This window comes from Solanum lycopersicum, chromosome 1 (genome assembly GCF_036512215.1).
Source record: "Solanum lycopersicum chromosome 1, SLM_r2.1".
Lineage (NCBI taxonomy): Eukaryota > Viridiplantae > Streptophyta > Magnoliopsida > Solanales > Solanaceae > Solanum > Solanum lycopersicum.
In genome coordinates, this window is record NC_090800.1 from 73,320,353 (window position 1) to 73,333,232 (window position 12,880).

At 33.3% G+C, this 12,880-nt stretch overlaps 1 protein-coding gene across 2 annotated transcripts; it reads left to right on the top strand.

The window, feature by feature from the left end:
• The first annotated feature begins 3,277 nt into the window (after window positions 1-3,277).
• LOC101261739 (probable protein phosphatase 2C 47) lies at window positions 3,278-8,282 on the top strand. 2 transcript variants are annotated; one of them, XM_026030736.2, is made up of 5 exons: window positions 3,430-3,672; window positions 4,920-6,184; window positions 6,637-6,810; window positions 6,893-7,128; window positions 7,466-8,282. In XM_026030736.2, the coding sequence occupies exons 2-5, from the start codon at window positions 6,146-6,148 to the stop codon at window positions 8,034-8,036; spliced, it is 1,020 nt and encodes a 339-aa protein (XP_025886521.1). In that variant the 5' UTR covers window positions 3,430-3,672; window positions 4,920-6,145; the 3' UTR covers window positions 8,037-8,282. The 2 variants fall into 2 exon arrangements, with proteins under 2 accessions (XP_004229184.1, XP_025886521.1); XM_004229136.4 differs by lacking the exon at window positions 4,920-6,184 and having other exon boundaries at window positions 3,278-3,672.
• Window positions 8,283-12,880: the final 4,598 nt, after the last annotated feature.

The following is a 12,880-nucleotide window of genomic DNA, read 5'->3' on the forward strand; positions in this document are numbered from 1 at the left end:
GAACTTTTACTGCCTTTGCTGAATATACACAATTACATTTTACAAAGCAAAATGCCAAAAGTATTCTATCTTCTTGTCCACATCCACCACGAACATTGGCTATGAAATCTTGTCCCATACTAACCCGATGCTTTTAATCTTTCCTGTTATACTCCTTCCATCAATGTGCAAGCTACTTAACCACTTGTAATTTGTGAACACAAACTTACTTGTCCATAGTATCATCATAATAAAATACAGTATAATTACTTACATCAACTACAACAATGGGACTACCCCATTCTCTAGACGACAGTAAAGGTTTTTCTTACTTTTTCTGAAGAAGGACATGAAAGGAATAAAAAGTGGAGAGAGAACAGGCTTGTATCATCATAAATGCTAAATCAGAAACAAGATACACTAGAGTACATCAAGACCTATATCCATTTCTCTAAACCAAGTCATCAACTAAAATAATATGAATTGTTTTATCCCAAAAAAAACAAAGTTATATGAAACAACTAAGCTTAATTCCAAACTTTAATTAGAAATTCCTTAAAAGGGTAATCAGCAGGAAATAGAAGAGAGATCTTGTTTGTATCTTCAGAAAGTGTATCTTTGCTGCCAGTTATTGTCCCTTTACAGCAGAAAATGTTGTCTTCTTCAGGGTATATAGATATCCCAGAGTCACCACTCATCTAAAATATAATAAAAACAACTTGAAAGTTGAAGAAAAATTCTCACAGAAATGAAAAGTATAGAGATTTCTATGATTCCTTAAGTCATCTACGATCCTTTAAAATTATTCGCAAAATTCATTTATATCATGAATTTGTGGATAACTTTAAGAGGTTGTCGATAACTTAAGTCTTTGAATTATTTTATAAAGTCGCTAGTCTTTGAGCATGTATTTTAGAATTTATTTATTTATTAAGTTTGTTGCTAGAGCTTAAGCAACTTGCCTTTATTTATTTTATTTTTTGTTTAAACACGTCACTTTGAATTTTGAAGTGAATGACCAGCTAATTAAAAAAAATAGCCAATGTTCTTTACTTTTAGGGTATGGTTGGTATGGAGGAAAATATTTTTTTCCAATTTTTTCAAGTTAGGAAAATATTTTTCAAATTAACTTAATTTCCTTAAATTTAAGAAAAAAAGACTTTTCTTTCAATATTAAGGAAAATATTTTTCATAATTCTACTAAAAATAAGATGTAATTAATTCATAACACTATGAAATTTGTGTTTTAAATATCTACTATTTAATTTTAAAAAGTGTATTTCCCTATGTTATATTAAACTAATTTGATTTAATTTAATTATAAAAGTTACTTATTTTAATTTTCAAAAAGCAAAATATAAAAATATTTTAAAACGAAAAAGAGTAAAGAGTGACTAGTGATCTCTTGGACGGTTGAACCATTTTAAAACCATTTTAAGGATAAAACTTATTAGGCGTTTATATCGATCAATACATACTTATCATATATTTAAATTTATAATTTATTTTATTTATAATAAAATTATATTAATTTAATATAACCACTCTATACAATATATTTTTTCTATCGTCATCACTAATAAATACACCAAAGTGACAAATTGCTTTGACCAAATATGAATAAGTTGAAAAGTCAAACAAAGCGGGTAAACAAATATTCAAACGTCCAGCATCCGAAGCTTCCATTTTTCCTGTGCAGGAGCATGATTGGGAATTGAAATTTATTTTTAGAAAAAAAAATATTTTTACTTGTTTATTTAATATAAGTTTTTTAAAGATAATGATTTAATAAGTGTTAAATATTTTATCATAATAATAATAACAAAACCAATTTGAAAAAATAAGTAATTAGTATAAAAGATAAAATATGAAAAAGAAAATTCTCTTAATATGCTAAAGTAACTAATAAAAGCAAAAAAAAATATTTATTATAAGTTTTAAAGTTCGAAAAGTGATTGGAAAAATATGTATATATATTAATATAAAGGATAAAATATGAATAAATAAATTATCTTGATGTGCTTAAGTGATAAGTAAAAGTGAATTTTTTTTATTATAATAGATAATTAGAAAAGAAAAAAATATAATTTTTAGTATAATAATTAATGAAAAGAAAAAATATAATTTTTAGTATAATGATTAATGAATATATATTTTTGTCATAGTAAATAAGTAAAAATAGAAAAAATATATATTTTTAATAATGAACAAGTAAAAATCAACAAAGATAGTATATTTTTAGAATATTGGTCTGAATTTTTGGATTTCAAATTTTATCTTTTCTTGTTGGATTTTTTATTTGAAATTTCAGATTTTTGGATTTTAGGAATCCAAAGAATTTATATACTTTGGATTTTAGGAATTCAAAGAATTTATATACATTTACCCTCTTTTATTTTGACTTCTTTTTTAGCAAAAAGACTTTTAAATTAGTTAATATTAATTGAAATAATTGTAATCGTACTAATTTTCCCTTCTAATGCATGTTTCATTTAATTTAATTTAATAAATAAAAGATATAAAATTCCAAAGGAAGTTTTCAAAGATCAGAAATATATATGAATTTTGATTGAAATTACTGTAATGATATTAAACTTTGAAAAAGATATTTTACCCTTCACTATTTAATAGTGTATTTTTTAAAGATAATTATGTGCCTATGTGGATAAAAAAATATTGCATAATTATGTGTCCATGTGGACATATATATACCTTCATATACACTTTTAAATAGTATATCAATAAAAGGTTCTACATAAAGATTGATAACAAAACAATAATTTCGGACAAAATTAAACTATTATTTAGATCATTTTCCCCTTTTAAAAAGAAAAAAAATAGAAATTATATTTAATTTGACGATATGTATAAAAGGAAAAAAAATTGACCATAACATTTCTGAAAATATGTATATATATTATAAGTATTGTAGGAATGTTTTTAGCCCTAAATTTTTTTGCTCCATCTCTCATCTAATTCTTCTTGAAGGTCATGTATATCATCATTAAAATATTTTTTCAATTTCAATCGTATCGACTTATTTTTGTTCGATTAAATATAAAAAATAAAGAGAGAAGAAAAATAAAAAAAAATTACACATAAAATACTATTTTAATAAATGAAAATGTAAAATTCGAAAGAAAACATTACCTCTCGTTTATTTTGTCACTAATAAAAGTAAAAATTGTATATAATTATAGCATACTATTTTTGTAGGTTCAATTACTAAATTTAACTTATTATTTTTTTCAAAAAGAAAATAAAAAATGATAAATATCTCCAAAAAGATGAAACCTACCCCTTAATTCTCATCGAAGGTTCATTAGGATTTGAAGAAAAACCATTTTGGATTATAGACAGTACACGCGTCCACCGTCCCCACGACTTTTTTACAGCTGTTTCTCACACGCAGAATTTTTCTATAAACAGCAGTTGAAATCCAGCTTATCAAGATTTTTGTTTTGCTTCTGTCTTTATTGAATTCTCAAGAAAGTCCTAGAATCTTGTTCTTTGCACAAAAAGATCGAATCTTTACACACACCCATCAAAGAATAACGAAGTATTTTCAGTTTCCATCGCTCAATTTCCAGTTTTTTTGTTTAGATTTTGCTAAAAATGGGAGCTGAAGCTGAGGTTATGGTTCAACTTCAACATACCATCCCTGTGTTGGATGTCCCCTGTTGTTCTGATTTGGTAAGTCATTTTTTCCCCTGTAGCTTGTTATTTTTTTTTTGTTTTGTTTATTAGTTGCCCTTTCTTTGAAGAAAGGCTTTGGATTGAGATGTAGTTGATTGTTTGATTGAATTGTTTTATGGGGTTGTTTGTTTCTATGGATCTTGATGTTTTGTGTTTTAGTATCTTCAGGTCCCTTCTTGTCTTTGGAAGATTAAGGAATTGATGTATTTGTTCAATGGTGTGTTGGATCTTGATTTCATTTTTGAGCTTAAAAGGATGATCCCCTTTAAAAGCTTGAGTATATTAGCTTATGTTGTATCTTTTTGCCATAAATCTAATCAATCATAGATATGAATTTTAGGGTTTCAACAACTTATATAAGCTTATTTTTCTGCATTACAGTGGATATTATAATGGAGTAACGGACTGATGTTCTAAGCATGACCTTTTGAATGTATTTGCTTATGACTCTGTGTTTGTTTGAAGCTATGGGTGTTATCAAATTTTGAGTCTCGACAATTATGATCAACTGTATGAGTTCATAAGTATTGGACAAGTATCATTACATGCACAGAAAAGGTTTTAGGTGTCTGAAGAGAGAACTAGTATGTATAAGGAAATTTTTGTGAGTGCTTTTTGTTGAGCTTGAGAGTTCTATGGTAATCAGAGTAGGGGCCATGATGGGCATCCATTTAAAGGAAGTGGTTTAAGGTCCTTTTATTTACCTCGTATATTTCTTGACATAAACGAGTCAAGAAAATGAGATAAGCTCGAGGGTTTATAGTTAATGGCTATTCTTAAGTATAGATAGTAATGTAAGCATGACCCCATTTACACAAACAGTGTAAAATTATCTCTTGGCGGTCAGAGAAAATGAATCCACTTTCACATTTACAATGACACTCTAGTTGCATATGGTTAGCCAGCCACATCGGAAGTGTTTAATGTGTGTTGGAAAAAGACACCGGCCAATGTAAACCTGGAAAACAGAGCTTAATCAACTTTCAGAAAGTACGGATAAGGGATAATAGCTTTTAGTTGCTGAGGCGGATTGAGAACTAGTTGAGCCTCCGAACTAAATAAGCTTACTGTGTTTCTTGTCTGATGCGGGTTGTGCTCAAGTGGTAGCTTGATTTAGCTGGCATGTTTCTTATCTCCTTCCACAACAAATTCCTTTAAGCTGTTAAGTTTCTTATGTTAATGTTGATGGTTTTATAGTTAACGGCTATTGCTAATTTAGCGAATAATGTAATTATGATGCTCAGGCAAAAATATTCCACATGAAAATTCCGGAGGATCCCATCACACCAACAGTGTTAAGTATCTCTTGGTGGTCAATGAAGATGCATCCACATTTATATTTCGAATTAGAATGAATCGGTAGGTGCATGTGGGTAATCAGCCATGTTGAAATTGTTTACTGATGGAAAATGACCAATTGACCAATGTTGTCTGGAAATGTAGAGCTTAATTGGCTTTTTCAATATACTATTTATAGCATTTGCTAAGGTAGTCTTAATAGTTAAGAATTGGTCGAGTCCTCCCAACTAAATAAACCAACTCTTCTTCTTTTCTAATGCGAGTTGTGATAACTTGGTAGCTTGACTTTTCTGGCATGTTGCTGTTTGAATAAAGAGGATGTCAGAGGGGTTTGAAAGGCAGGGCAAGGAGGAGGACAGATTCTTCTTTCTCTTTTGTTCGGGGGTGAGGAACTGGGGGGATAATGAGTTACATTACTTCACTGTTCTCCTTCAAAGAATAAATCTAAATAAGCTGTTAATAGCAAGTCTTTAACCAAGCTAACTAAGGGAAATGATATTCCAATTATGTTTTCTTAGTAATTGTACTACTATAATCCATTAAAATCATCTGTAACTTTAGAAAAAAACTATTAATTTAATCAAAGATATTTTAAGTATGTAGATGAATGATCTTAATAAGCCTACCTTAGCAAATGACGTAGCATACCAAGCTAAGAAGGGACATCCTAATTTGTTCCGTTTCCATGAACCGAAAAGTTATCAATGATTAAGTAGATGTATATAGATGAATGATCTTAATAAGCGTACCATAGCAAATGACGTAGCACACCAAGCTAAGCAGGGACATCCAAATTTGTTCCGTTTCCATGAACAGGAAAGTTATCAATAATTATGGCAATTAGAGGTGATGGTTGTAAACAAATTAGGAAACTTGATGGAAAAAAAGGTGTTTGAGTAATAAAGTTAACTAAGAGAAAATGAGATTCCAATTATGTTTTCTTAGTAATTATAGTACTCTAATCCATATAAATTATCTATAACTTGAGAAAAACTATTAATTGAATCAAAGATACTTTAAGTACATAGATGAAGGATCTTAATAATCCTACCTTTAGCAAATGACATAGCATACCAACCTAAGCAGGGACATCCAAATTTGTTCTGTTTCAACAAAACAAAAGGTTATCCATGGTTAAGTCACACCACCTGGATACTGGCAATTAGAGCTGATGGTTCTAAACAAATCAGAGAACTTCATGAGAACTGAGGTATTTTCTTAAATTTGTAACCGTTTAACTTTTAAGTTCCTTTTTGATGTTTGGTTAATGCTCATGCTAAGACATTTTAAGCTTCTGTCTAGATTGACAAACTGGTGAACACTTAAAAGAGTTTGAGAATTCAGATGTTTGGGATGAAACATATTATTGAAATTTTATCATTAGAAGTAGTTAACCTGATAAATCGTGCTAGATATTTGCTCAGTCACCTCTCACTTGTGTTGACTTGTCTTTTATCTAATTTACTAACTTGACAACGTGAAAATTCATGTGCAAACCCTTCCTTCATTTGGGGATTTTGTTTTTTTAAAATTTGGTATATTCAGCCGATGTGCCTTTTGCTCAATATAACTCTCCCCTGCCAAAATGATTAATTCTAGTTAGTATCAGTTTTTCTTTTTCTCGGTTGTGCGTAAGATTAGTCTGACGGACCCTTTTTTCAGGATGTCAAATCACCAGAGTCGACAATATTGCAATTCATTCCTAGCATTCGCTCAGGTAGCTTTGCTGATACTGGCCCACGTAGGTTCATGGAAGATGAACATATAAGGATAGATGATCTATCTGCACATCTTGGCTCACTCATGAAATTTCCGAAGCCCAGTGCTTTCTATGGGGTAACTGCTAATTATTTGCAGGTGTCTTATTCGTCCCTGAGCATTTTCAAAGGCAGAGCTTGTCTAACATTTAGTTTCATAGGTATTTGATGGTCATGGAGGACCGGAAGCTGCAGCTCATGTGAGAAAAAATGTACTCAGATTGTTATTTTCAGACACCAATTTTCCAGAGACTTCAGAAGTTGATGATGCATTTCTAGAAGGGGTGGAGAGTTCTCTTAGGAAGGGGTTTCTTCTGGCTGACCTCGCTTTAGCTGATGACTGCAATGTTAGCAGTTCTTCTGGAACCACTGCCCTGACAGCTCTTGTGTTGGGAAGGTAAGATCGTGATTCAGTGTGATGCACCTATTAACAAGTAACGACTTCTCCGTCCTGTAGAAAAATGGTTATGGTGTACTGACACGCATTGCTATGTTGCATTCAAGTACATCACCTAAGGATACTGCTTGAAATATGAGATAGTATAAATGGTCTGTGAATATGTATTTGCTAGACTTTGTTTCACCAAGTATTGTACCATAAATATTGATTTTACAACGAAGTTGCTGAGGGAGTGAGCATTAGAGTTGACCTGGTTGTTCAATGGAACAATTGCTTAGCCTTGCGTATGTATTTGTATTCTTGTTATCTAAATGTTTCTCTGTTGTGTTTTTAGGCTATTAATGGTGGCAAATGCAGGAGACTGCCGAGCAGTCCTTTGCCGTAACGGAGAGGCAATTGACATGTCTCAAGACCATAGACCAAATTATCCATCGGAGAGGAGGCGTGTTGAAGAGTTAGGTGGATTTATTGATGATGGCTATCTGAATGGTATACTATCAGTGACCAGGGCCTTGGGGGACTGGGACATGAAGCTGCCTCGTGGCTCTGCGTCTCCTCTGATTGCTGAGCCAGAATTTCGACAAATAGTTCTGACAGAGGAGGATGAATTCCTTATTATTGCTTGTGATGGAATCTGGGATGTCTTGTCTAGTCAACAAGCAGTTAGCCTAGTGCGTCGAGGTCTAAGACGGCATGATGATCCTGAACAGTGTGCCAAGGACCTTGTCATGGAGGCGTTGCGGCTGAATACATTTGACAATCTCACAGTAATTGTTGTATGCTTTACTTCCCCTGATCATCAAGAGCTATCACCAATGCGTCAAAGGAGATTAAGGAGCTGCAGCTTCTCTGCAGAAGCCTTGTATAGCTTGCAGAGCTGGTTAGACAACAAAGGGAGCCATTGACGGCGGCGGTGCAAGCTGTTTGCATCTGCTTCATTTGGGCAGAATAAAGAGCAGCTATAGTTTTGGTAGTATGATCTTCTCTTCTTGCTTTTATATTTGGGTGGATGTATGTACATACCATTCGTTGGTGAGTTGGGAGCTACACTGACTTTTAGTTTATTGTGGCTGTTAGCGTAATGGCCGTGTTTATGTAAAACCCATTCTATTAGTTGTACATAATGAAAACTTGGTACTTGTTGCTCCGTATAGTAACTTGGTACAAAGTAAGAATGTTTGCATCATCTTCATGTGAGAGACGCCCAGGGTCAGTTACTGAAGGTGTCCAAACTTTTTCTAGTAATTTTGTTTTCAAAAAAAACGAAATTTGAATCACCAAAACAAATAATCAAGTTGAGCAATTTTTAACTTATTTTAATTAGTTCAAAACTAACATAAAGAAAATAAAATACGATTGAAAAAATAATTTAAATATACTACTATAATTATAATCCATGAGGTTATATGTCCTGAAACATTTTCATAGACTCATTAGAAATAGTACTTTCTTTTCTACATAAGACACTATACAATCATTTAAAAATTCATCATTTATTCAATTTCGCAAGTTCATTTTTAATATACTCCATTGCTTAGGAAGTTCTTTTAATGGTCGCGGTAGCAACTGATAAAAGCAAAGCAAAACTTATTCCATAAGTAAAAAGTACTAAAATTTAAGGAGATCTTATTTTACTAGAAAAGGTATCAAAAATTATTTTAATTGAAAAAAATCCGCGAGGAAATATTATTAGATTTAAGGAAATTTTATACAAATAATTCAATTTTAAATTGATCTTGGGTCTGATGCCAAAATAATTACAGAAAAAAAGAAAACATCCCTGCGGGGAATCAAACAGGGTAGTGCAACTACACTGCACATTTACTTAGTAATTTTAGGGGGTCAAATTCTCTATATATTAATATTAAGTCAAAACTTTACGATAAAAGGTGTCCAATTGGACACCCTGAAACCTACGTGGCTCCACCCATGATTAGTCTCATCCCCTCTCCTCCTTATTAGTAGTAGTATTTACTATTTAGTACCCGTGTAGCTTCTTATAATTACTTATTATTTGTTGTTTCATTTACTTTGTATCTTGCTATTTGTTATTATTTTGAGTTGATGGTCTACCTTTTTTGAATTCCTCTCATAAAACTATATTAAATTTATTGTTGTTATAATTTTATTATTGTTGTTATAATTTTATTATTGTTGTTACAATGTCCCGCGCTAAGAAATTCATTAAATTTAAATGATCTCAATTTTAACCATTGTTTCGTGGTCTGATCAATATTTTAACTTTGGTGTATCTTCTCTAACATTATAGAAATGTTTGTTTGGAGACAAATTTCCTCTAACTTATTATAAAAATAAAGATAGTATTGAATTGATACGGTAAGAGTTAATTAAATATCTTGTTAATTAGTTTAGTTTGAATAATAGCTTATTTGAGTTATTTAATTTATAATTAGATTAATTATTTTATTTTGTTATGATTAAAACACTCGTGTTATTTAAATCTTTGGTAAATTCATTAATTAACTCATTTTGACTATGTTTCAAATTGTATAATGCAATTAACCATTTAAAAAAGGAAAACTTTCACATATAGCCATTCAAAAATAACTTAATTACTCTCCATAACTATAGTTTCATAATTACAACTCGTAGTTATATGTTACATGGAGGAGAGATTCGAGCAAGACTGAGAGAGAGAGGAAAAAGGCGAGAGATAGGGGGAAAAGAAAGGGAGAAAGTGAAATGTATATGTATATCGGTTAAATAAATGTATATTATACATATGAATTTGTATATATGAAAAGCGAGAGCGGAGAGGGAGGAAAGACGAGCGAGATTGAGAGAGGGAGGAGAAAGAGAGCGAGAGAGGGCAGAGAGTGGGAGAGAAGTAAATTGTATATGTATATAATTGTACATTATTCATATACATTTGTATATAGGGCAAGCGAGATTGGGAGAGGGAGGAGAGAGGCTTGAAAGAGAGTGGGAGAGAGGTGAATTGTATATGTATATATGTTATATATTATGCATATGCATTTGTATATTCTGGTGAATTATACACATACAAATGTGATTAATTATACAAGCTCGAAGTCAACCTACATAATTAATATACAATGTTTGTCGCGAATGGTAATTATAGCAAACTATAGCTATGATTAGTAATTAAATAGCATAAGTTTGCTTTGTTGCGTAATTTTTCCTTTAAAAAATAAGATAAGATTGTAAAAAATCAAAAAGACCGATGTCTTCATTCCAACCCTAACAGACTGATTCTGTTTTTCTCGTCCGACGCGCAAATTCCAGCACCAAGAGGATCAAATTTCCTCCTGTTAGATATGTACTCGATTGACTCAATTTCTTTACTCATTTTTGAGTTTCTCTGTTAATATCCTTCTTTTCTTTGTCCTCTTTCACACTACAACTTTGAAAACTTGAATTTCTTGAAAAAATAATATGGTACAACTTTGAAAACTTGAATTTCTTGAAAAAATAATATGGTCTTCTATTATTGTTAACTTACTTATTACGAAAAAATGAACTTTAAATTACTCAGTTCTTAAGGGATTGTAGTATGGAACAGCAACCATCAAGATCTAATTTCTTCACACACTAGTTATACAAAATTATAGTATATGGTTGTTATGTTATGACTCGTAATTACTAAAAGATTGGGATTAGATTCCAAGTCTAAGAATTAGTTGTATTAAATTTCTCCTTCATTACTAAAAGAAGGTTGCTTACTTCCTTCGGGGTAGGGGAGGCCTCGAGGTCCGAGGGCATAGGAGGACACCGCGCCTCGAGGTCCGGGGGGCGGGGGGGGACTCGACAATTTACTCACTAATCTTTCAACGTGTTGAGCTCTTTGTACTTAAGATTGCTAAAAGAATGAAAAGAAAAATAATAGAGCCTTATAAGAAGGTTTTGTATTGTTTGGAAGATTGCTTACAACTTGAGTCATGATTTTTCAAATGGGAAATCTTCTATTTATACTACTTCCTAGGAGCCTTTCTGTAAATAATATTTACCATACAAGTCCCTCTATATTTACACTTTGGTCCACATTCTAGAATTCTCTACATGTTCTAGAGAATTCTATAGTGTTCTTGAAAATATATATGTGGTTCTAAAGTTCTCCATAAGCCTCTCCACAACTCTAGAATCTTCCTCCCCTATTTGAATGCAAAATTTGACTGACAAAGTGGTAGAATATGACAAATAGCTTTATTGCATAAAGTTGGGTCTATCTTTTTCTTTTAGATAGAAAATGAAAGTACTATTGTTGTTTACAAAAATTAAAAGACAAAACCTTTTAGAAATATTTAATAAGGAGAATGTTTATCCTACAATAATAGTGACGCCGAAAGAAAGAGAGAAATATGACAAACTCTTAACAACAACAGATTCTATTTATTGAGATTCTATGGTTTATGTTCATCCGGCCAAAGTTAATTGTCGGCACTAGTTAAAATATATAAAACTAATATAATAATTATGTATATTACACATTTATATTTAATGATTACTGAGTTGAGTTTGTCGCATATGACTTGTCCAGTATGATTATATTTATTGTGTGGTTTAGAGGCTATTACATAATGGGAATTTTTCAATGTGCGCAAGGTTCTCACCAAAGGATAGAAATTGTAGCAAAGATTATAGTAGTTACATGAAATTCTGAATTTATATATTTTATAAAATAGATCATATATATTGAACTATAATTATATCTTTATTTTCATTAATAGTGACATTTGTATCCTTTTTCAATAATAATTTCACAAACTAGATCGTAGAAGTCGCACATTATATTAAATTTATATATTTTTTATAAAACAGATTAACCAAAATTGTTGAACTATTATTATCTCTTTATTTTCATGAAAAGTAATATAAATTCATTTGGGGCTGCTTTTTCGAAATCCTGGGGTGAGGAGAGGCCTTGGAGCACGGCGTTTTGAGGTCTAGGTGGTGTGGGTAGGCCTTTGGGAACGATACCTCAAGGTTAGGGGGATGGGGATGAGTCCTTGGAGCACGGCGCCTCGAGGTTCGGGGTGGGGTAGGGCCTTCGGGCATGACGCCTCGAGGTCTGGGTGGGGTGGGGGTAGGGCCTCAGGGCACGGCGCCTCGAGGTCCGGAAGGTGGGTTAGGGCCTCCCGGCACGACACCTCAAGGTCCTGGGGTGGGGTGGGGCATCCAGGTAGGGTTCCTCGAGGTCCGGGAGTGGAGGAAGGGCCTCGGGCACGATGCCTAAAAGTTCGGGGGTGAGGGAAGGACCTCGTGGCACGGCGCCTCGTGGTCTGGGGTGGGGGAGGGTTTTGGGGCACGACGCCTCAACGTCTTGGGTAGGAAAGGGCATGAGGGAAAGGTACTTCGAGGTCCAGGGGTGGGGGAAGGACCTTGGGGCACGACGCCTCGAGGTCTAGGAAGTGAGAGGAGGGCCTTTGGGGCACGACACTTTGAGGTCTAGGGTGGGGAGGGTGTTGGGGAACAGCACCACAAGGTCTAGGGGGTGCGGGAGGGCCTGGGGTCACGACGCCTCGAGGTCCAAGGAGTGGAGAGGGGGGCCTTAGGGCATGTCACCTCGAGGTCTGAGGGTGGGGGATAAAAGGCATCGGGGCATAGCGCTTCGAGGTCCCAGGGGTGGGCGTGAACCTCGAGGTCCAGGAGTGGGGAGATGGATGGTCCTACGGCACAGAGCCTTAATGTTCAAGCGGGTAAGGGTAGGTCCTAAGAGAACGACGCCTCGAGGTTTAGAGTGTGGGGCCTCGGGGCACGACGCATCAAG